Source organism: Bubalus kerabau, chromosome 19, assembly GCF_029407905.1.
Source record: "Bubalus kerabau isolate K-KA32 ecotype Philippines breed swamp buffalo chromosome 19, PCC_UOA_SB_1v2, whole genome shotgun sequence".
Taxonomy (NCBI): Eukaryota; Metazoa; Chordata; class Mammalia; order Artiodactyla; family Bovidae; genus Bubalus; species Bubalus kerabau.
Genome location: NC_073642.1, coordinates 59,184,282 through 59,209,591, shown reverse-complemented (window position 1 = coordinate 59,209,591; position 25,310 = coordinate 59,184,282). Strand labels below are relative to the sequence as shown.

At 53.1% G+C, this 25,310-nt stretch overlaps 1 protein-coding gene across 1 annotated transcript in view; it reads left to right on the top strand.

Moving 5' to 3' along the window:
• Window positions 1–25,310, top strand: part of ASB2 (ankyrin repeat and SOCS box containing 2) — a 48,101-nt gene that overhangs the window by 16,867 nt on the left and 5,924 nt on the right. Inside the window, exons 3-8 of the mRNA XM_055556525.1 lie at window positions 5,312–5,410; window positions 8,898–9,064; window positions 9,901–10,056; window positions 12,376–12,621; window positions 16,681–16,852; window positions 23,619–24,183. Of these exons, the coding sequence (XP_055412500.1) occupies window positions 5,312–5,410; window positions 8,898–9,064; window positions 9,901–10,056; window positions 12,376–12,621; window positions 16,681–16,852; window positions 23,619–24,183 (1,405 nt within the window). The remainder of the gene's footprint in view (window positions 1–5,311; window positions 5,411–8,897; window positions 9,065–9,900; window positions 10,057–12,375; window positions 12,622–16,680; window positions 16,853–23,618; window positions 24,184–25,310) is intronic.

Here is a 25,310-nt window from a genome sequence, read left to right as displayed (position 1 = left end):
ACTGGCTGTGTGACTTCAGGCAAGTGACTTGACTTTTCTGAGCCCCAGCAGCCTTATCCCTAAAATGGTAATAACAAAACTTGCCTAGGCTCACCTGGCACCTTTTCTTACGAAAAGCAAATCAGATGAGGTAGGTGTTGAAGTCCCCCGCAACATCCTGCCCCCTGAACGACTTCCCCCCACTTCCTCCCTGCAAACCCTGACTGCTCATCTCATGACAGCCTCCGTTTCCTGGACAAGCTTTTGTGTCACTGTAGGAAGACATTATCTGGCCTCCTGAGAGTGTCCCCAGTGACACTGTGTGACCTCCTCGGGGACAGGGAACAGATATTACTCACTTTTGTATCCTCAGTTCAGTTCAGTTCAGTTCAGTCACTCAGTCATGTCCGACTCTTTGCAACCCCATGAATTGCAGCATGCCAGGCCTCCCTGTCCATCACCAACTCCCAGGGTTCACTCAGACTCATGTCCATCGAGTCAGTGATGCCATCCAGCCATCTCATCCTTGTCATCCCCTTCTCCTCCTGCCCCCAATCCCTCCCAGCATCAGAGTCTTTTCCAATGAGTGCCTGGCAAAGAGCCTGGATCACTGTAGATGCCCAGTGAATGTTGTTATGCAGATCAGTGTACTTTGAATCCAATAAAATTCTCTAGAAATACAATTTATTGCTACCTGCTTGTGACCAAAATGGCAAATGTGGACATAAAGGTCAACTGGTGCTTTGGGATCCTAGAAATGAAAGCCAGCTCAGCATTTCAGAGAAAATATAATATTCCCTCTTAAAGTCATTTTCCAATTTGCTTCTCTTCTACCACAGGATAAAAGGTTGAACCATGATCCATGAACCCAAGGTAAAGGGTTTGGCTTGAATATGTATGACAATCATTTGCCAAACCTTGGCCCACTGAGGACTCCCTGAATGGAAGAGGAACTTCCTATCCAATAAAGAAACAGGATTCATGCACTCATGAAGCAGGAAGTCCAGGGTTACTGATATGAACCAGTTCAAATGGGTCTAGAAGGCTGGGTCTTCCAGTTTTCAAACTTCTGCATTTTATTTAAGGTTACATTTCTAAGAAAATGAAAGCATGAGGCAGGAACTTGCTTGAGCTGATGTATGCACAGCTGCAAACAATTCAAATAAGCCACTTTTACTATACAACTATGATGTTCCAGCTTCATTCTTGGCACTTGTATGTAAATCAGGCCTGGTCCCTGCTTTCCCTAAGCTTGCAGTCTAACGAGGGCAAGGCTCAGAGGTACATAATGATCAAATAGGATAGATGCAACAAAAAGGCTTGCTTCAGTGTTAGAGGGACACAGGAAGAGTTGATTTATTTCTTAGTCTAGGAGGTAGGCTTTGCAGGATGAATAGGAGTTCGTCAAACAGGCTAGAGGAAGTAAACCTCTCTGAGCCTCAGTTTCCTCATCTGCAAAAGGGAGCCAATTATATTGCCTTCACAAAGTGGTCTAGAGGATGAAATGAAGTACTCTGTGCCACGTGCCTATCATAAGACTCAGTATACAGCAAGCTCTCAATGAATCTTAGCCTTCGATGGGAAGGCAGAAGTTGCTGCAGTCGGAACTCACATTCTCCTCTACCTGTGAGTCCTCTCTGGCCAGCCCAGGAAGGATGAGTTGGCCAGTGGATGAGAGGGAAGCAGAACCCTCATGGGTGGCATGGGCATGGAGGTAGTGACCTCATGTGAGCTCTCCTTCTCTGTAACCATGAGTACAGAGGGCTGGTTCTCCAGGAATCTGAGGTCTTGGCCTATAACCACACACCACCAAGATTGCCATAGAGGGTATTACCCTTTCAGAGGTTTTTTTTGCTTGTTTTGTAATATTCATTGAAATTCATCAAGCAACTACTATGTGCTTCCCTGGAGACTCAAACAGTAAAGAATCTGCATGCAATGCAGGAGACTCAGCTTCGATCCCTGAGTCAGGAAGATCCTTTGGGGAAGGGAATGGCTACCCACAGCAGTATTCTTGCCTGGAGAATTCCATGGACAGAGGAGACTGGCAGGCTACAGTCCATGGGGTTGCGAAGAGTCAGACACGACTGTGCCAGACCCTGTACTCGTGACACCTGTGCTGGACACAGGGTTCGTGTAAGGACCAGATGAGAGAGCAGGTATCGGATGCTGCTTGGTAGGGTGGCAGGCACAGGGAAGAGTCTTGTTATCAGCTCCCTCCGCTATTAAGATGCCTGCTTGCTACCCGCATTCACCCAGGTCCAGGCCAAATTAACACCCTTCCTGGGACTGGCCTGGGCGTCTCGTTAACTCCGACAGGACTCGCTGAGAAGTTAGGGGACCTTGTCATCACTGCCCGGCTCCCCACTCTCACCGAGCCTGACCCGTGTCTGAAGCCAGGATCAGGATGGGCTGGATTCCAGGACAGGGACCTGGCTATGGTGACACACCCCCAATCCCGACCTGCCCGCCCACACAGAGGACGGGCCTTCCTGGGCCCCTTCCAGGTCTTGACCTGTGCCCACATCCTGCCAGGTCCCTCTCACCTCGGATGACTCAGCCCTGGTGGTTTTCTCTGCTGGGAATTTCCCTGCTCCAGACCTGAGGGGAAGTGGGGTCAGCAGGCTTGATCAGAAAGAACATGGAACCCAGTTGGGGACCCCGCACACTTTCCAGCTCTGAGCACTCACCCTATCTGCCCCTCCAGCCCAGTTAACACCTGATTTCAGAGCCCCCAGAGCGAGTCCTCCGGCCTGTCTCCTAGCCCCTCCCCTGCAGCCCGGTGGTGGTGGGTGTCCTGGCCCCCCAACACTGTAGATCTCTGAACATCTTGAGGATCACATCAACAATCTGCACCACCCAGGGCCTAGTGCAGGGCGTGGGACCAGCAGGAGCTGGGAAGGTCTCCTTGAAACAAACCTGGTCTGTCTGTTTCCTCCTCCGCCTGTGGGAGCAATCCGCGCCCTGCCTCCAACCAGGGAGCTGGGAGGATGGAAAGAAGGTGCTGCCCTGAGACTTCATGAGGGAAAGTCACCATCACCACCTCACTGCCACCCCCATCAGCCTCACCGTCCATTTCTTGCTGTTACTTTTACGCCATCAGTGAAATGTCCTCATTTCAGGGTGGGAGTGGGCTGCTATCAATGATTTTTACCTGGCTAAAATCAGTCTAACAGCAAAAAGTGATGAGGCCACACATGGACCCATGATGAGAGCGACTGGGTCCCCAGGACCACGCAGATGTAGAAGCCCAGGGCTTTGTCATGACCCTCGGGCTGGGGACTGCCGCTGTGCCCAGAAGTCTCCCCTTTTCAGGGCCAGGAGTAAAGAATATACCAGCCAATACAGGAGACTCGAGCTCGATCCCTGAGTTGGGAAGATTCCCTGGAGGTGGAAAAGGCAACCCACTCCAGTATTCTTGCCTGGAGAATCCCCGTGGACAGAGGAGCCTGGCGGGCTACAGTCCACAGGGTTGCAAAGAGTCAGACACGACTGAGCAACTGAGCACGTATACACGCAGCAAGTGCAGCAATGATGCTGAAGCAGCAGCTCTTGGGGCTGGGGGAGAGGACCCTGGTAGGCCCAGGCTCTGCGCCCCCTCCCCAGGACATGGCCTTGGATGTGTATGACCTCCTGAGTCTCCACGTGAGCTCACTGCAGTGAAAGCTCCATGACCACCACAGCAGCGAGGGGACCCCCGGTCTGGTCCCGCCTCCTCATTTTGCAAAAGAGGAAACTGAGGCACAGAGGGGTGGGGGCTTGTTCCCAGTTGCAGGGCTTGTCAGTGTGGTGGACTGAGGGCCGGAGAGAGGATAAAGAGGTGGGAGAGAGGGAGAGACCAAGGCTCTGGGGAATAGAGCCCATCGTCAGAGTTCCACGGACAGGCAGGCGGCAACTTCGCAGCTGAGTGTGGGCCTGGGGCAGTTTCTCACTTCTTGGAGCCTCAGCCTCCATGTCTAGACAAAGCAGTGGCATTGGCACCCACTCTAGCGTTCGTGGCATCACACTCGGCCTCACAGTGCTCAGGAACAGGTATGGGAGAAGGAAGGCGGGAATGATGACCGTGCTGCAGTGATGAGCCGCGTGGGACAGGTGCTGGCGTCCTGCCCGTCTCTCTGCCCCTCACCCTTCCCCGTGTCCCCACCTGGCTGAGGGTGCCCACAAAATCTGCAGGGCCTACAATTCCAGCACCTCCGTGGCCCACAGGGGGCTGGTCACCTGTACCAGCATCCTCCCCAATCCTTCAGGGCACCCCAAGAAGGGCACAGGAGATCAGACTGGGTCCTCTAGGGTGTCCATGGCCCCAGGACCCCCAACCTGCTGGAAGAGGGGCCAGCAAATCCTGTTCCCATGACAACTCCAACCAATTCGGATCTGTACAGAGGCCACCACCCTTCCTTTTGACCCTCCTGTCCTTACACAGGGAAGCCTGGTGGGCTGCCATCTATGGGGTCGCACAGAGTCGGACACAACTGAAGCGACTTAGCAGCAGCAGCAGCAGTCCTTACAACAGCCTGGGGTGGGGGTAGGAAAACTGAGCCCAGAGAGACGAAATCATGATATGATCGATGGTGGACACCTGTCGAGCCCTGTGCCCGGCCTTCTGATAAGCCCTTTACACCATTCACGCACTCAGGCCTCACCAGACTGAATCCCAGAGAAGGGGTACCTGTTCAAGGTCACATAGCCAGGAAGTACCAGAGCTGGATTTGAACCCATGTCAGTCTGACTCCAAGCCCTGGCTCTCATGACCCTCATGCATCCTTCTGATGTGCCCTCTGCACTGTTTGTTCTGACCCTGGGATGGCAGGACCCTCTAATGAGGAGCCAGCGAGGTGGGGGTGGGTCACTGACCTGGCTTGACGCCCCAGCTTTGCTCTCCTTGTCCCCCACCCCGGTGAATTTCTTGTCCATCTCTTGTTGGGACCCAGCCCAGCCCGCCCCGAGACTGAGGGCTTTTCATCCTGGGACCTGCCACTGACTACTTCTCACATCTTCTGGGTGAAGAATGTCACCTTGCTTCATATCTGCCTCCTGCGTGGTTGGCTGGGGAGGGGGACCTGGGGCGTGGGGTGAGGTTAACCTCATTGTTGTCTTATATGGTCATTTAAATCTCCCAGGGCTTCCTCCAAGGGCCAAAAATAATCTGGAGACACAGCAGCTGCGTCCAGACACAGGGAGGACCCGGCCATCTGCTTTGGTTCAGAGCCCTGTGTCTGTCTGTCAGTCTCCCCCGCGCTCTCCCTCCATCCTCGTTCCTGCCTCCGGCCATGACCCGCTTCTCATACACGGAATACTTTTCCCTCTTTCACTCCTGCCCTGCACCCTCCAGGTCTGCTGTGTCTCCTGAGAGCGCCCCGACCTCAGCCCCCAAGGGCCTGTTCCAGGAGGTTATGCAGAAATACAACCGCAGCAAGTCCTCCCAGCTGGCGTAAGTGCCCCCCGCCGTGGCCCCCAGACCATCCAAGCTCACTCTCCTCCAGACTGGGGTTGGGGGTGGAAGGCAGGCCCACGGGCCCCAGGAAGGGACAGCTCTCCCCCCAAAGACACACACCTCTTCCAGGTATGTTCCCCTGAAATTCAGAGGCTCCAGCCAAGCCGGGCTTGGTGGTCACAGACTCTATCCCCCAGGACCTGCCAGCTAGGCTGAGCTTGTGATTAACCCCTGGGTGCGCTGCCCCCTCCAATGGGCCCTGTGTACTGGAGTCACCCCACAGGGCTCTGAACCTGGGGACCCAGCGAGAGGGAGACTGGGGAGACAGCCCCAGGACCCCAGAGGCTCAGAGCTGAGGCTGATGAATCTGCCACTCGTCTGACCCACTTCCCCCCTGCCATCAGCATGGGTCTGTCTGAACACATCCACAAAGCCCACACCCACAAGTTCGGTTTTGCTTTGTTGCTTTTATTTATTAAGTGCCAGGTGCTAAAACAGAGAAACAATCTGAGCCACAGGAGGGGCTCTCTTTGCCTAGTACTAGAATGCCAGGCTAGGCGTGTCCTTGAAAACAGCTCTGTGTGAGTTCTGTCTCTGCTCCCCCATATCAACCCTAGAAGCAGCTAAAAGCCAAAGAGGGGTCCCATCGCTGGAGACCCAGTATCCTTGATCAGTTACGTTGTGGGGAGGAGGTGACTGGCCAATGCTTTACTTTTTCTTCTCAGCCCTTCGCAAGCCCTATCCCACCTCTTCCTTGGTGCTGCAGGTAGGATTGTGATTGTCTGGAAAAGTGAGACCAGCTTCTGGTCTCTGCGCTGCTGCCACTTCCTGCGCAACTGTCCACGAGTCGCTGTCCCTCTCTGAGTCTCTGTCCTGCATTAGGACAGAGTGGCCTCCAGGGTCCTGTGTGACTTCTTAGTCTCTGATGGCCTGACACCCCAACAGCTCCCCCCGCCCTCGAGGTGGGCACTCTGGCTAAGCTCACAGACAAGCCAGCGGTGTGTGTGCCTGAGCACTCCCGGGTCCTTGCACCACAGCTGGACGAGACCCAAGCTGGGCGGCAGGTCCTGAGAGTGTTCTCTTGACACCGCACACCACCAAGGCCACAAGAATAGCCAGCCCTCTTCCCTTCCACTTCACCCGGGTCCCACAAGAGACCTTCCGGGGGAGACGAGACACCTACCCCACCGGGGCCTTTCCTGACACCAACAGGGGCTGCTCTGGCTGCTCGTAAGAGGAGCTCGTCAAGGTGGTAGTGATGGCGTTGATGGGGACTCCAGGGCTTATCTGGTCAGTTACCCATCGTCCTTGCTGGATCTGTAACTTAACCGGCATCTGTGCTCTGAAGCTATTAATAACCAGAGAGGCTGAGAGCCGGGAGGAAGTGCTGCTCTTGCTGCAGGAAGCAGCTGGGAGGGTGAAGGGGCTGGCCCTGCAGACGCTCCAGGCCTATCTGGGCCCCTGACAGGGGTGAGGGTCCTGGGACAAGGCTGGCCTCTGGTCTCACCTCCTCCATCCGGCAGATGGGAACATTTATGCAGCATGTTTTCCAAGGGTGGAACCATAGCAGTCGTGGTCCTCACTGACTTTCTAAGGATGGAGGAGGTCAGCTCAGAGAATGAATGAATGAATGAACAAGTGAAGTGGCTTGGATGAGTCAAGCTAAGAAGTTATCTTTTACCTTGGCCCTGGAATCTTTTTGACGTTCATGAGTTTTAAATTGTTGACAGCTTCAGATGTATTAGTCCTCCAGGCATTTAAATCTTGTAGCAGCTAAAAGTTCTAGGGGTGAGGAGAAGGATCTGGAGTAAGGAAAAGGGTTGGGAAGACCCCAGAGAGATGCTCAATGTGAATAGTCCCACTCTGAGGGGTCTGTGCTTTCATCTCAGTGCAAATAGGCCCTGAGGTGGAGGCATTTGGTACACTCAGGAGTGCTACATGCAGGGAAGGTGTTTAACTATCATTAAAACTCCCATGGGGCTGGTTATCCACCACTTTGGAGGCCAGCGCTGGATGTCCGACTCCCCTGGTACAATGGTCTTGGTGCAGCAGAGCCAGGCACTGAAAGCTGCAGGGACAGAGGGGTGCCCTAATTCTCTTTTGGCCACCAAGGAGCTCCTTGTAAAAGGGACCCTTGGTTTCCATCTATGGAGGTGAATGAGCTTGCCATGTTTCTAGTAGAGTTTCCCCCTGTGGTGCCCAACTCAGAGGTAAAGACATGGAAACGCTCCAAGTTCAGCGGGGCTCACAAGGGTATGGAACACAGGTGAGGCCTGATCCAGAGCCCCCATATTTATTCTCATAGGTTGATTTGCCTCCAAATAGGGCTTCCCCGATAGCCAGTTGATAAAGAATCTGCCTGCAATGCAGGAGACCCCGGTTCTATTCCTGGGTTGGGAAGATCCATTGGAGAAAGGATGGGCTACCCACTCCAGTATTCTTGGGCTTCCCTTGTGGCTCAGTTGGTAAAGAATCTGCCTGCAGCGAGGGAGACCTGGGTTCGATCCCTGGGTTGGCAAGATCCCTTGGAGAAAGGAAAGGGGACCCACGCCAGTATTCTGGCCTGGAGAATTCCATGGGTATGTGATCCATGAGGTCTTGAACAATGAAACACGACTGAGCAACTTTCACTTTCACTTTCATGCCTCCAAATGCTCAAAGGAAATCATTGCAAAGTTGTTTTGAATGAGATGCAAATAAAATTCCCAAAGAAACAAGCAAAAATCTAACAGGGAAGAAACTGCCTTTTGGGAAATAGAAGAGATGAAGGAGTGAAAGAATTAGGGGTTTGTTTGGTTGGGTTGGTTTTTTGTTTGCTTGCTTAGTGGCAAGGTATGTGAGATTTTAGTTTCCTGAACGAGGATTGAACCTGTGTCCCTTGCAGTGGAAGGGCGGAGCACTAACCACTGGACCCTAGAGAATTCCCTGTTTCGGTTCTTAAATTCTGAATTCTTCCTCCTCCCTCCCTCCCTTCCTTCTGTGTTCTTTCTCGCTCTTTCTTTCAAGCAGCAAATATTTATCAAGCACCTGTTATGGACCAGCCGCTGAGCTGGGCCCTGGGAATCAAATCATGAGGGATAAAAGAAAGATACAGGCGCTATGGTCTTGAAGCTCACAGTCCAGTGAAGGAGACAGACAGAGGGTGGGCAAATGATCAAAGACGTGTAAAGACAAGTGATGAGTCGATGGCTTATGACCGGAGGCAGGGAGAGGCTGCCGCGGGCGGGCAGGCCAAAGAAGCCGTGATGGGGCTAAGAGCTGGAGGGGCCAAGGTCAGGCCTGAGGTCGGGGCAGGCTTCCCAGGGCTCGCCCGTGTGGGTTAGGAAGGATTATTCTCATCGAGAGGACACAGCTGCAGGGGCTGAGCACCTGTCCCAGAGCAGCGGGGACAAGCAGGGCTGTGTGATCCCATGGCCAACCCCTCTCCTGGCCCTGCCTCCATCTGCCCCGGTCCTGAGGAATGACCCGCCCCTTGCTTTTACAGGCCCGTGGACCCTGTGATAAAGGCCATCAAGGAAGGTGATGAAGAGGCCTTGACGGCTATGATCAAGGCGGGCAAGAACCTCTCAGAACCCAACAAGGAGGGCTGGCTGCCGCTGCACGAGGCGGCCTACTACGGCCAGCTGAACTGCCTGAAGGCCCTGCACCGAGGTGAGGTGGCGGGTCGGGCTGCGGCCACAGGTGGGACTGGGACCCATGGGTGGTGGCACTTTCCTTCTGGAGCTTTGGCCCACAACGACTGTGATGACTGAGGGCAAGGCCAAGGTACCACCCCACCTTGCAGAGTTAAAGTCAGCACGTTGGGAGGGAGGAAGTGACGTGTCCCCCGCCTCCCCAACTCCGCCCTCCCCACCCCATCCTGCCACCTCTCCAGCCCTCCAGGACAGGAGAGTCTAATTCCTAGAAGAGGACTGAGGGAGGGCTGACTTCTGGGAGCGCCAGCTTGTCCCAGAATGTTGCAGGAGTTGATCTGGTGTGGAAAATACCACAGCTGTGCCTGTGCCCTGCCAAGGCCGTCTCCAACAGCTGTGAGATTCTGGGCGACTCATGCCTCCTCTCTGGAGCCTTGACTTTCCCCCAGGCTAGATGAGGGTGGGGAACACCTGCAGGCGGGATCTACCTCTGCCCTCGGGGATCCAGAAAGGGACCCCAGACAGCCCACCACATGCCAGGGCAGAAAGAGCAGCAGTGACTGGTGGGAGTGTGAGGGAAGGCTGGGCTCATTCGGAGAAGGAGGGGGTTCAATCAGGGAAGGCTTCCCAGAGGAGGTGGCATCTGAGCTGGATTACTATGACTGGGAAGCTGAAACAGCCTGTTGAAAGTGGCTGAATCCAGGACCAAGAGGAAGAAGGCTGTCTGGTTGGTAAATTCAGGCAGAGGCCACACGTGACTGTCCTCAGAATGGGAGGAAATCGGGACCAACTCTGTGTTGGAGGGAGAGATGGGTATCTTCCTCCTTCATGAATTTCCTGGTCTGTCCTCCACAGCGTACCCGGCAGTCATCGACCAGCGCACCCTGCAGGAGGAAACAGCCCTTTACCTGGCGACATGCAGGGGACACGTGGACTGCCTCCAATTCCTGCTCCAGGCTGGCGCCGAGCCCGACATCTCCAACAAGTCCCGAGAGACACCGCTCTACAAAGGTGAGCCCAGGGGTACAGGCTTCCCCCAGGAAAGGTCCAGAGACTGAGTGGCTATCAGGAGGATTTGCTTGCAAGGTGCACAACCCTCCCCACCGGGGTCTACTATGATGGCACGGCCTTATTCAGGTGTATAACTTACATAACTGAACCACTCAGTCGTGCATGTATTCAGGCAATATTTCCCAAGTTCTCCCACGGGCCTGGCACACTGAAGACTCAGAGATGAAAAGATATGGTCCATGCCCATCCAGTCCGGTAGACATTGATTCAAAGACGATATACATTCTCAGTCAGCTACTGGCACCGAAGAGCTTGACACAAAGGAGCATGGGGGAGGGACCAGGATGTGGGAGAGGGCACCCCCATAGAAGGCGGTCCCAGAGCTGAGCCTGAACAGGAGGGATTCACCGGCTGGACGAACAAGGGGAACAGCATAGGCAAAAGTGAAGAGGCATGAGAGGGAATTTGTTGCTCCAGGATTTTTGAGAAAATGAAAACCTCCAACTTACTCAATATGTCATCCAAGGACAGTCACCAGCTGCCCTAGCAGTGCCCAGAGTCAAAATCCGAATAATCATAACAGCTGGCAATTATCAAGTGTTTACTATACCCCAGGCTCTGTTCTTTTTTCTAACCCTCACATCCATCCGCATATGAAGTAAGCACTGCTAGCTTCCCCAGTTTACAGATGAGGCCTTAAGGCACAGAGAGCAGACAGGAGGCATCCAGGATCACACGGCCAGGAAGGGCAGACCTGGGATCTAACCCTGAGGGCTGGATGCCAGCATCACGCTCTGAACTACTCCACTCTCCAATGTCTAGGTTCAACCCACCCCAGTGTTCTTGCCTGGAGAATCCCGGGGACAGGGGAGCCTGGTGGGCTGCCGTCTATGGGGTTTACACATGTAAACAATCAGTTTCGGGTCTTGCAAAAAGGACAGGACCTCTACACTTTGAAAAGCGACAGAAATTCCCAATTTCCCATATGTCTGGTCTCTAAAACCTGGAATATCCCATCAGCAGCAGGAACCGGGTCCACTGCAGACCTGCGGTGGAGGTGTCTTCCCTAGAACTCATGTCCCCTGGGCACCGGAGCCATCACCCAGAGCCCCATCTGTCCCAGAAAGAGCTCCCAGGATGCTAAGTGACTCTCAGCTGAAGCCTGAACCCTGATCCTGCATGAGCTCCACCCTAGAGCCTTCATATCTTGCCCCACTCCATTCTCCCACAGCTTCCTCTCGGGAAGGTTTCGTTACCTGTGCTTTACAGGTGAAAGAGCCCAAGGCTTAGAGAAGCCGTAAGCTTGGGGTCCTGTTTGAAATACTACACAGGCAGCCCCTCTTCCTTCCTGTGCATGTGTGTTCAGTCTCTCAATCGTGTCTGATTCTTTGCCACCCCATGGACTGTAACCCACCAGGCTCCTCTGCCCATGGGATTTCCTAGGCAAGAATACTGGAGTGGGTTGCCATTCCCTACTTCAGGGAATCTTCCCAACCCAGGGATTGAACCTGTGTCTCCGGCATTTGCAGGCAGATTCTTTATCACTGAGCCACCTAGGAAGCCCCTCTTCCTTCTCCCCACCTCCCTAACTGAGGAAGTTTCCAGGGGAGGTTAATTTGGACAAGTTCTCAGTCTCCCTTGGAACAGCTCTGCCAGCACTAAGGCTACATTTAGAGTCTAGAGCCAGATAAGGCTTAAAAGGGAGGTTTGAGCAGGTTGAGAAAGACTTGATGAGCTGCACTCAGAAGACAAATTTTAACTGAGTAGCCTCTGAGCAAGTGTTTTGAGCAGGAATATGACACTGCCCTCCTCTTCTTCTGGCCTCGTGGAGGACTGAAGCAGGTAACACTGGAAAGGGAGATGAGTTAGGGGCATTCTGGAACCTTCCAGGGGACAGAGACTCCAGACCTGACTACCTGGATTCGAATCCCAGTTCTGCACTTACAGTGTGACCCTGGGCAGGTCACTTAACTTCTCTGTGCCTCACTGTCCTCCTCTGTGAAAAGGGATAACACAGCATCCTTTAAGGGTAGCTGGGAGAACTAAATTAATCACGTGAAGTGCTTAGAATAGAGTGCCGGTGCATAACCAGTGCTACACACACATCAGGATATTATTGCTGATTACTGTTACTATAGTTGTATATCCTAGGTTTAGTGAAGGGCCTGGAACTTAGTGCAGACTCAGCAGATATTTGGTACATGAATTCACTTCTGGCTGATGAATGAATGGTTGGATGGACAAATGAATGAATGAAGGCGCGGCTGCCCAGGTCCTGCCAGGGGCCCCGCTGACCATCTTGCTTCTTGCTGGGCACAGCCTGTGAGCGCAAGAACGTGGAGGCAGTGAGGATTCTGGTGCAGTACAAGGCGGACACCAACCACCGCTGTAACCGAGGCTGGACGGCTCTGCACGAGTCTGTTGCTCGCAATGACCTGGAGGTCATGGAGATCCTGGTGAGCGGAGGCGCCAAGGTGGAAGCCAAGAATGCCTATGGCATCACCCCCTTGTTCGTGGCCGCCCAGAGTGGGCAGCTGGAGGCACTGAGATTCCTGGCCAAATACGGTGAGTAGTAAGGGTCCCTAGGTTGTGGAATACCCAAGGGGCACAGCTGGGAAGGACCTCAGGTTAAGTCTAAGGGAAAGCAAGTTTAAGTGCCACCTATGGACATACTCCGGAGAAGGCAATGGCACCCCACTCTAGTACTCTTGCCTGGCAAATCCCATGGACAGAGGAGCCTGGTAGGCTGCAGTCCATAGCGTCGCTAAGAGTCGGATACGACTGAGCGACCTCACTTTTCACTTTCATGCATTGGAGAAGGAAATGGCAACCCACTCCAGTGTTCTTGCCTGGAGAATCCCAGGGACGGGGGAGCCTGGTGGGCTGCCGTCTCTGGGGTCGCACAGAGTCGGACACGACTGAAGCGATTCAGCAGCAGCAGCAGCATGGACATACTGATTGAGTGACAGCATCTTCCGGGAGGCTGTGTTAAGAAGGATTCTGAGGTTGTGCCTAGGCTCAGCTGGAAACAAGTTGAGATCCACCAGCAATGCCTGCAATTAGGAACACACTTGGAGGGGTGTGGTACACCTGCCCCGTGTTAGCCTTCTCTGACCTAGTCCAACATCCTCATTTTACAAATGAGGAATCTGAGGCCCAGAAAGAGGAAGCGACTTATCTATCTATAGTCACACAGCAAATTACTTATAGACTAACCAGACTCTTAGTCTCCCAACACCCCAACAACTTCTCTTTCCATCACATCACCCTTCAGGGCCAGAAGGAACTTCAGACATTTAGGTTCCCTCCTTGCTTTATATGGAGAAGGAAATGACAACCCACTCCAGTATTCTTGCTTGAAAACCCCATGGACAGAGGAACCTGGCAGGCTACAGTCTATGGGGTCACAAAAGAGTCAGACACAACTTCAGAACTAAAGAACAACTCATTTTATAGGTGATGAAACCAAGGGCCAGGATGGGAAAGTGATTTGTCCAAGGTCACACAACAGATTAGTGGTAGAACTGGGATTTAGACCCTGATCTTTGTACTCTTTGCCTCTTAAAAATCTTTGTTCATTTAATGGGATAAAAGAAAATAATATTGCCTGGATTATTATGTCCCAGTAACAGAAGACTCTGAGACGATGGCAGACATTCTTTTGGTTCAAAAGATCATAATATTCTGATTTTCCCCAAGAACTCTTTTGATTTCTCTTCTCACTCCCATGGGAAGTGACCTTTCCATTAGAGAAACAGACACCAGAGCAAGCCAGACCTGGGGGCTGAGCTGGAATAAGCTTTCGAGGACCTGCTGTGTGACAGGCCCCGCACTACACATGAATGCAGAATAGGCCCGGGGGGTTTTCTCTGTAGCCTAGGAGGCAGGGAGTGGAGGAGACTGAGGCTCAGAGAGATTAAATGATTGGTCACAATCGGAGCCTGGATTCCGACTGCCATCATCTGACCCCAAACTGCAAGCTCTTTGCACTCCACCACCCCACCCCAGGGCTCGAGAATTTCCATCCTGGGACTTGGCCTGAATAAGCATCCATTTACTCAGCACGTGCCCAAGCTGTTGGGAAAACAGACCGAGGGCACATCCTTGCCACTGGGGACAAATCTGCACTGACCAGCCAGAGGCCAAAGAGCACAGGCAGGGTCCTGGGAGCCAGGCAAGGAGGCTGGACAAAGGGCCAAGCGCTCAGCGGGTGAGAGGAACAGGCTAGCACTGAACATCTGCCCAGCTCTCCTGCTGACGCCCTGAGTCAGAGTCTGTTCCCGTTGTGGGCTGAGTCCATTTGCAAATCCAAATATTTTTCTTGTGTGAGCGGGCGGCTTTGCTGGCGGGAGTCCAGGCTTTCAGGGAGCAAGTCTTCCAGAGCTCAGGGGTGTTGGAGCCACTTGCCAATTCTCCCTCGGGTGGAGGCAGGAGCAGTGCCTGCCTCCCAGCCCTTAGTTTTGGGGAACTCGTGTTTGCTGAGCACCCTCTCTGTGTCAGGCTCGGGTGGAGAGGTTGTCTTAGTCCACTCAGGTGGCTATCACAGAATAAAACAGATTGGATGGCTTATAGACAACAAAGGTTTATTTTTCACAGTTCTGGAGGCTGGGAAGTCCAAGATCAAGGTGCCAGTGGTCTCAGCATCCCATGAGAGCCTGTTCCTACCTCCTAGACATCCATCTTCTTGTGTTCTCACATGGTGGAAGGGGCAAGGGAGCTCTCTGGGGTCTTTTCTATTAGGGCACTAATCCCATTCATGAGGGCTCCACCCGCAAAACCTAATCACCTCCCAAAGGCTCTACCTCCTAACACCATCACACTGAGGATTAGGGTCCATTTGATTCTTGGGGAGACATACGTGTTTTTGTCTATAGCAGATATTTAATTCCATTATCTTACTTAGATAACTTCACAGTAACCCTGGTTGCTAGGTACTATTTTTCTCAGTCAACAGAGGAGAAAACTGAGGCTTCTAAAGGTGTTTGAGGCTATGGAGCTTGTAAAACGTGGAACAGAAACTTCAGCTGCTGTCTGTCATGAAAACCTGTGATATTTCCACTAGACCGGAAACCAGTCATCAAATATTAAATTTATCAGAGAGCTTGTGATAAGCTGACTACCCAGAAAGGATCTGTGGTTTAACAGATACTTCTGATTTCAGCCCTTGCTGATGTTTCACTGCTATATCATTTCCATTTCCTATCAGAATAGGGGTTGGGGAACAGGCTGCACTTCTGTCTGCAGAGAAACCCCTGCCTTCTCTGTCCATCACCACTAGGAGATGGAGCAGATGTAGGAGATTGGGCTGAAGGGAGACCATCGCCAGACTGATGCCTCCTTCTGGCAGCACGGCGTAGTGTTTCTTTCAGAGCAGACAAGAAGCCATGGCTGTTAATAAATTCCTCTCTTAATCCTTGAAATGGAAGGCATGCTGCATACGTGCTCAGTCACTTCACTCATCTCCAGCTCTTTGGGACCCTATGGACTGTAGCCCACCAGGTTCCTCTGTCCATGGGAGTCTTCAGGCAAGAATACTGGGGTGGGTTTCCATGCCCTCGTCCAGGGGATCTTCCCCACCCAGGGACTGAACCGGGGTCTCCCACATTGCAGGCAGATTCTTTACCATCTTAGCCCCCAGGCAGAGAAGAGCAAATAAATCCTAATTAATAAAGTTATTGGGGTTTTTTCTTTATGAGGAGGCTCTGTGCCCCCCTAGAACTGTGAGGGCCTTCCTCAGGGCAGGATCTGGATCATTTTAGGTGGAACGAGCATTAGGAGCGTTGTCTCTGCCATCAGAACATCTGCCAGGGCTTCTGCTATCAGACCCTCTGGGTTCATGCTTTGGCTCTTCCCTTATGAGCTGCAGGATCTGGGGCCCGAGATCCTGCAGAGGTTCTCTGTGCTTCACTGCAAGAGACATAAGAGATGCGGGTTCGATCACTGGATCAGGAAGATCCCCTGAAGGAGGGCATGGCAAGCCACCCCCGTATTCTTGCTTGGAGAATCCCGTAGACAGAGGAGCCAGGCAGGCTATAGTCCATAGGGTCACCAAGAGTTGGACTTGACTGAAAGCAACTTAGCACACACACACACAAACACACGTGCTTCAGTGTTCTTGTCTGTAACATGGAGATAAAGTTGTTACTGATGGCATGGGGTTAGCATATGTTGTGGACTCAAAGAGATAGCACATGTACAGCTCCGTGTGTGTCTTAGTTGCTCAGTCGTGTCTGACTCTTTGCAGCACTATAGACCATTGCACGCCAGGCTCCTCTATCCATGGAATTCTCCAGGCAAGAATACTGGAGTGGGTTGCCATTCCCTTCTCCAGGGGATCTTCCCAACCCAGGGATCAAACTCAGGTCTCCTGAATTGCAGGCAAATTCTTTACCACATGAGCCACCAGGGAGGGCCCAGCATAGAGAAGTGGTTGGAAATCCCAGCATCACTATGGCAGTTCAGGCTGGCGGCCCGGGGTCTCAGTGTAGCAGAAAGGAGCTGGGGGTCCTCCGGGTGATCCAATGTGTCAGGGTGGTTACGGCAGCAGCGCCCAGCCCGAGGTGGGCGTTACATCAAGGACAGTGACCGGCCTGATCTCTCACCAATCCGCCTCTCCTTCTCCAGGCGCTGACATCAACACACAGGCCAGCGACAGCGCGTCCGCCCTCTATGAGGCCTGCAAGAACGGGCACGAGGAGGTGGTGGAGTTCCTGCTGTCACAGGGTGCGGACGCCAACAAGACCAACAAGGACGGCATGCTCCCGCTGCACATCGCCTCCAAGAAGGGTAACTACAGGTCAGCCCAGGCCCCGCCCCCAGGCCCCGCGGCTCCTCCCACTTCCCCACCCATTCCTCCAAATGCCCCGCCCACTGCGGGGTAGGGAGGGCCGGAGAGTTCAGGGCCCAGGGCACGGTTTAGGTGGAAAAGTGGAACACCACCAAGCAGTTGGCAAGCTAGAGTGAATGCTTACAACAACGGCAACAACAATAACAGCAAACTCCTATGTGGCACTTAGCAGCACTTTACATTATAAACATATTTAATCCTTTTAACAACTCTATTTTTCATAATTCCATTAACAGATATACTGAGGTAGATATGATTACCTTCTTTTTTTTTTTTTTTTTTCAAAATGAGGAAGCTAAGACACAGGAAGGTTGAGATCACTCAGCTTGTAAATGACAGGAGCTCACTTGTTCCGAACCTTATGTCAACCAGATTCCACATAGGAAGCCAGATAGGGGATATTTCTGTTGGGGACGCAAAAATAACCTCTCAGGCAGTAAGCAAGGATGCAGGGAACATCTACAATAATACAAATAGCACCATGGGTACTAGCTAGTTTTTGTTGAGCACTTATTATGTGCTAGGTACTTTGAAAGAGATGAAAGACGCCAAAGCTCTCAGGGAGCAGTCTGGTGGGAGGGAAGATGCATGCGTGCACACACACACACATGCAGAAACATGCTCATGAAAATGAAAAGGCACGCAGGGCTGAGTTGCATGGGGGTCCTCGAGACCAGCGTGGGCTGGAAGCAGAGGTGTGCTAGACCTGGCTTGTGCAACTGCTGTGAGCTGATTGACCACCTTGGTAGTCTGAAATCGGCCTTGGTGAGAGTATTTACTTCATGGAAACTGGTGATTGTTAGAAATCAGAGCCCCCTCCTTCCCCCGAAGAGCAAGCTGTTAAACTTCCACCAGTACCACCACTAGCTGGAGGGTCAGGAGAGCCTTGCCCAGCGGGTGGAACTCCAGCTGACCATGAAGGATGCATGGGCCCAGTAATTTCCACTTGACCAGTGTTCCCTAAACTGAGCATTCACAGACTTTCTTCCTGCTTTTAGATGTCTATACCCTCACTTCTTAGTATGGTCCTTTAAAGACATTTTTATTTTAAATGAATTTATTTTCAAAAGGAAACATTTATCACATGATTAAATTGTTCAAATTACCAATTTACAATTAGTAATAATAATAAAAAAAACCCTCTCACCTATAATCCCATCTCCTGTACCCCAGATGACACACTTCAGGAAATGCAGCCCTGTCCCCAACAGGGAGAAGATTGTGCATGCTAGGGGGTGTGGGTGGTCTTCGCTCAGGAAGATGGGGGTGAGAATGACACCCTGGGGAATGGAACGGAGACACAGGAGACAGAGCTGACCCTCAGGGCTCCAGGCCCTGCTCTGCAGGTACCCACACAAATGACCAGCCACGGATGCCTCGCCACCCCATCCATGCACACAGGAGACCTTGCCTTCTCTGGGCCACATAGCAGGCTATGAGGCAGAAAGATGTGGGTTTCAATTCCTACTGAGGCGTTAGGGAAGTTATTTAACCTTTCTGAGCCTCAATTCCCTCCTCTGTAAAATACGAAGTAGTTGTACTGCCTGGCGGGGCTATTGTGGGGACTAGTGAAATGGATGCACATGTGTATAGAGTAGAAATAAAGCGCCCGGCAGAGTGCAGCACACAGTAGGTTCTTGCTGGGTCTGTGTTCTCTCTCATGTAGGAAGGGTAAATTACATCATTTTTCCGTGAAGCCAGTGGAAGGACAAAAGCAACTCAAGTCAGGCAGAGGTGATGGGCAAGATAGCATCTCACTCTCCAGTTGCAAAAAGATCCAGCAGTAGTCAACAAACATGGCTTATCTTAGTCTGACTCTAGAAAGATCCAAAGAGAAAGAGAGAGAAGGGTTGACCCTCAAAATCTCCTGGTCCACTGGCTCTCCAAACCTGCCTGTACAGCACGGTCACACTGGGCTTTTTTTAAATGACGCCTCCCAGACACACAAAACCGGAATCTCCAGGAGAGAAGGAGCCCATGCCTTTATCTTTGAAAAGCTCCCAGCCAACCAGATACAGCCCAGTCAGACCTTCAGGAGGAACACTGATGTAATCCAATCCTCTGCAATGATTTTGCAGAGGAGGGACCAGAGGTCAGAGATGGGAAGTGGCATGCCAGAGAGTGGCAGAGCAGGGACTGTCCCTTGAAATCGTTCAATCACACCCAGTGCCTTCAGCCGGGCCCAGGTGCCAGCAGTCTGGCCTCAGCTGGTGGAAAGTTTGAAGGAGCACAGGGCATGCCTAAGGCTGGCCAGGGAGCAAGGCTGGGCCTCTCTGGAACCACCTATGTGAATGATGTATGCTTCTGGAAAGTCTCCTGCTTGAGACTTGTGCTGACCCCCAAAGCCATTTCTCTGGTTATTCACCCTCCATTCTCAGATCCCAGGTTCCTCTGGACCCCAAGAGTGAGAGGACCAGGCTGCAGTTTGGGGGCTGCCCTACAAAGGGGTAAAACCAGGTTCCCAAGGGCTTCTGTCACCTGGCAAGGCCCCAGTGCTGCACTCACCCCGGGGCATGTGGCATGTGGCCCTCTCCATGCCGTCCTTCCTTGGCTGCTTGGGGATCTGCTGTGACATTCTCTAGGCTTTCCACACTCAGCTGCCTGCCAGGACACCCTGCCTGTCCATGGCATGGAAAGTGGCTCCAGCAGCTGGAGTCCGTGTTCGCCAGATGGTGAATTCAACACATTTACTGCAGAGCGTGACATTTAGGTGTGGCTGAGAAAGAAGCCACCAAGACCCCAAAGTCTTAGGCACCTCCAAGATATACTTTTTCTTAGTTTTGATTTCCAGTTTAGCAAACGCAACTTTTGAGATTAAAACTCAGCACCAAGTGAAAGAAACTGAAGTCACTCAGTTGTGTCCGACCCCGTGGGTTCCTCTGTCCATGGGATTTTCCAGGCGAAAATACTGGAGTGGTTTGCCATTTCCTTCTCCAGGGGAGCTTCCCAACCCAGGGATCGAACCCGGGCCTCCCACACTACAGGCAGACTCTTTACCATCTGAGCCACCAGGGAAGCTAGCACCAAAGATAGATTTATTAAGAAACTGTTGGTATTAGACAAGAGCAGATGGCCCAAGGTTCCTTTAAACTGAATTTAGAATAGCACTGCAACCACTGGTTCTCAACCTTGGCTACACACTGGGACCCTGGCGAACTCTTGAAGCCCCGAGGCTTGGGCCACAGCCTCAGAGATCTCGCTGAAAGCAATCTGGGTTGGGGCTGGGGCTGCAGATGATTTTATGAGGCATCCCAGGAGAGAACCAGTATCTTAGACTCAATTTTGTGGCTGACATATAACACAGACTTGCCTTTGGACTTTACTTCTGGCCTCCTCATTTTAAAATATACTTTCTCTTTTACTTCTAATGAATATTACCTTTGCAAGACCCTTAAAACTCTTTCTGAGAAAACTGCTTCCCTGCTCTAGCTCCCAGGAGAAAAGCTGCAGACTTTCCCCCATAGGGACCCCTCATGGACAGAAGTTCCACTATGCCCTTGGGGACACCCTCAGGCAGATTCTCCTCTGTGGAGTCTTTTCTGGCTCCACACAGCCTCAGAGGAGAGATAATGCCCCCAACACACACACACACACACACACACACACAAAGCTGGGTTGAAACACCGCTGCCCAGCGTTACTGGGAGCGGAGCCATTTGTGAACAGCTGGTTCCCTTGTGAAAGTCAAGTCCATGGTCAAATTTACACTGAATGCTGGCAAAGGTCACACCACCATGACCTGGTGACCCAGGAGGCTGAGCTGGTGGGTGCAGCCTCCGTGCTGGGGAAAGAAGAAGAGACAAATGGGACACTGGGCCTCCCAGACACCAAAACTTGTACCAGGCAACAGGCACCTTTGCTCTCTACTTAAGTTGCATTTCAAGCTCCTGTGGTCTCAGGACCTGCTGTGAGAGAAGTGGGAAGGTCCCAGCCTTTCTTATCAGGTCCAGCCCTCATTCCCCTGCCTTCTTCCCACCAACTGGGCTGGGGGAGAGGAATGATGACATGCAGTGGGGCCACCAACACCTTCATTCTGCCTGGGCTTTGCCATCCACCTCCAGGCCAGCCTCACTCTCTCCTCCCCGCCCCCTGCCCCACATTCAGGTCTCATTTTCACCCTCTGTAGAATGGGAGGCTGGACACATTGATGTCCAGGCCCACACAGCATGGCACACTGACTCTCAGCTTGGCCGTGTCCTACAGAAGTGGACAACAATTAGATGATTTCATTGTTATTAAGATGATGCTTCTGGGACCTAGGCTGCCTCCAGTCACGTTCCCACATTTCTGCCACTTTGCCTTGGTTCGACAGGGGACCACTGGAGACCAGCTGTGACCTGCCAGATCTCAGCTCATCTGGCCAGCGGCCCTGGGCAGTCCCCCTCGCTGTTTTTCCCGTGGTTGGGCACGTTACGGCTGTTACAGAGCATTTGTCAGCGATGGCTGCGGTCCAGGGTGAGGCCCCGGCCCTGCCTTTGACCAGCACCTCTACAGAGCAAGGTCAGGCCTCCTGAGCCTGCACAAATAGAAATTAGGAGGCAATTAGCCCCCCTGGGTGTGTGAATTTCCTTTTGAGGTTTGAGAGGCAGATTTTAAGCAAACACAGCATCACTAACCAAAATAATACTTTCCACCGAGATCCTAACGGGAGATCCCTGGCATCAGATTTCCAGGAAGCCAGAGGCCCAGGGAACCCAAGTGTCCAGAGTGAGGGAGGCTTGGAAATAGATTTGGTGCACCTGCTTGCCCTGCCGTGGTCACCTCCTTGAAGCCCACCCGAGGTCACCGGTCAGCAGGGGTTGGGGAAATTAGGGTCTGGAATCATGTCAGTGGCAAGAGCTTGGCAGGCGGCAGGGGTTTAGGGAAGAGAGCAAATACAAGAGGTCAGGAGTCCTGGGGTCAAGCCCCAGAACGGCTTTATGGCCTTTGAGCCGTCGCTTCCTCTCTCTGAGCCCCCTCTGTTATAAAGAAGCCCACAGACCCAGTTGGGCAGCCCCACTGGGCCGCAGTGAAGGTAAAGTGGGTCAGGCAAGTTAATGCATTGTAAGGGGTTCAAAACCCTGTGACATGGCGGCTGTCACCTGACCGCTAGCTACACAGGAAGTAGGGGAGTGGCTAAGAGTGTGGCTCACTCCAGGACAAGGGGCCCCAACCTCGGGATCTACTGCCTGATGATCTGAGGTGGGGCTGATGCAGTAACAGTAGAAATAAAGCGCACAAGAAATAGAATGCGCTTGAATCGTCCTGAAACCATCCCCCCCATCCCCAGTCCATGGAAAAGCTGTGTTCTGTGAAGCTAGTCCCTGATGCCGAAAAAGCCGGAGACAGCTACTCTAGCGGGAATCAGACTACCTGCCTGCATCACCTTCTACTGGCTGTGTGTCCTAGGGCAAGTCACTGGGTTTCTGTTTCCTCATCTGTAAGTGAGATTAATCCTAGTACACACCTCATAGGGCTGTTGGGAGGATATATTATAATAGATCACTGTAGGTTAACTGCCGAGAACACCACCTGATTCAGCAGGAGAGACCACAGTCAGGACTGGCAGGAATCTCCAGCCTCAGCCACAGCTGATCAGCCCTCTCCAGGCCACAGGCAGGGCAGCGAGCCTGGGAGAGGCTAGAATCAGCCTTCAGGGGAAGAGGCATTGAGATCCACAGGACAGGGGAGGCGACTTCACGGTCACTGAGGGCTGACCAGGCCCTGGGGCAGGAGTGGTTGGGACAGACATGTTTGTCCCCTCCTGTCCCCCAGGACCTGGCGGCTTCCACCAAGTCCTCGGGGCAGCAAAACAGAGACACAGGATACCTCAGGCCTGGAGTCAGAGGAAGGGACAAGTCCCGGTTTGTGTCTCCCAACATATGGCCTGGGCAAGTCCCCTAACATCACTGAGCACGGATTTTCTCATCTGAAACAAATGTGCATGACCAGACACACTTTATGGGTTGTTGTGGAGATTAAACCAAATAATGCGTGTGAAGCCTTTGGACGGTGTCCTGGCACATAATGAGCCCTTGGATAGGGCTGTCCCCGCCCCCCAAGCCCCCACCGACCTAGGCAGGGCAGGGTCTGCACAACTTCATGTTTTTCCACTCTAGGTCTGGGGGCCTTCCAGTCAATTCCTCTAGAAAACTGAGCTGGGAGTGGGCAATACCCCTTAGCCTGAAAGAAGTCAGCAAGAGATTCTTGAAATTGCCCTCCGGTCTGGCTGAGATTTTTTTAAAGAGCTCAGACTTTGGAAGCTTGTGGCTCAGCTTCTAAAGAATCCACCTGCAATGTGGGAGATCTGGGTTCGATTCTTGGGTTGGGAAGATCCCCTGGAGAAGGGAATGGGTGCACACTCCAGTATTCTGGCCGGGAGAATTCCATGGACTGTATAGTCCATGGGGTCACAAAGAGTCATACACGACTGAGTGACTTTCACTTCACACTAACTTTAGGGGTTCTGGGTTTGAAGCCCAGCTCCACTCGTTACCGGCTCTGAGGTTTTGAGAACGTGGTGGAAGCTCTCTGAGCCTCAGTTTCCCTATCTGTAAAGTGGACCCCCCCCCCCTCCTCCAGTGGTAATTGTTGAGACTGGCCGTCTCCACGGCGCCCCCTGCTGGTGGGCCCTGCCGCTCCCACGCAGTGGTTGACAGCGGCCGAGCCTGGACCCCTCCGCTCGCCCTGCCGGCGGGTCCGGTGCCGTGACCCGCGCGTGCCCGCCTCGCCCGCAGGATCGTGCAGATGCTGCTGCCGGTGACCAGCCGCACGCGCGTGCGCCGTAGCGGCATCAGCCCGCTGCACCTGGCGGCCGAGCGCAACAACGACGAGGTGCTCGAGGCCCTGCTGGGCGCGCGCTTCGACGTGAACGCGCCGCTGGCGCCCGAGCGCGCGCGCCTCTACGAGGACCGCCGCAGCTCGGCGCTCTACTTCGCGGTGGTCAACAACAACGTGTACGCCACCGAGCTGCTGCTGCTCGCCGGAGCCGACCCTAACCGCGACGTCATCAACCCCCTGCTCGTGGCTATCCGACACGGCTGCCTGCGCACCATGCAGCTGCTGCTGGACCACGGCGCCAACATCGACGCCTACATCGCCACACACCCCACCGCCTTCCCCGCCACCATCATGTTCGCCATGAAGTGCTTGTCGCTGCTCAAGTTCCTCATGGACCTCGGCTGCAACGGCGAGCCCTGCTTCTCGTGCCTGTACGGCAACGGCCCGCACCCGCCCGCCCCGCCGCCCTCCAACAGGTTCAATGATGCGCCCGCCTCGGACAAGGCGCCCAGCGCGGTCCAGGTAGGGGGGCGCGCCGCGGGGACTGCGGCCAGGGCCAGCGGGCTCCCGAGGCTGGGGGGACTGGAAGCAGGGCGGACCCTCGGCAGGGTGGACTGCACTTGGGAGGCAGCTGGAGACGGTGGTGAACAGGATTTGGAGGCAGTGTGGGCTAACGGTTAGTGCACTTTGGAGGGCGTGTCAGCTGGCGTTTAGCACCCATTGGAGGCAGTGGAAACTCAATGGTTAACATGCTTTAGAGGCAGCAGGACTTAGCGGTTCACAGGAGCATTTCGGTCCCCTGTATTAGGGGAGGGAACAGTTCGGCAGGCGATTGGTGGGGAACCCTGCAAAACTGAGGGGTTCACCACCCCCAGCAAACCTACACCTGGAATATCATGGTGATGGACCAAGATCCGGGTAGAGGTGAGAACAGGCCTACTAGAAGAGCAGGTGAGCTGCAGAAAGTCAGTGACCCCAGAGGCAAGACCTGCCCATGGTGTGACTTAATAAGTCAAAGTCCAATGAACAGGAAGTTAGAGGCGCTTCCCTAGTGGTCCAATGGTTAAGAATCCACCTTACACTGCAAAGGACACTGGTTCCATCCCCGGTCCCAGAAGATCTCACATACCACCGAGCAACTAAGCCTGTGAGTCGCAACTATGGAAGCCTGCGTGCCTAGAGCCTGTGCAACAAGAGAAGCCAACACAGTGAGAAGCCTGCAGACTGCAATGAAGAGTAGCCCCGCTTGCTGCAACTAGAGAAAGCCTGTGTGCAGCGACAAAAACCCACCAGAGGCGAAAAAGATAAATCTTTAAAAAGGAAGTTAGAAACACTCTTCTCTTAGAGATATTAACAATGGCTAATGGCATCACTTATGGGCCATCTTCTATGTGCAACGAAGTTAATGTTTATATTGCCTTAATTCTCATAAAAAAAAACCCTTCAAGTGAGTGTCATATACCCATTTTCTAGACAAGGAAGTTGAGGCTTAGGGCGCCCAACCTGCCCACCTCCCACTTTTGGCAGCAGAGGCCTGTGTTGATGAGAGAGGTGTGGATCTGGAGAGCTGGATTCTACCCTGGGCATGCATGGTGTCTGTGCTCGGACGTGTCCCCTGCCCTCACTGGCTGTGGGTTCCCGCCTGTAGG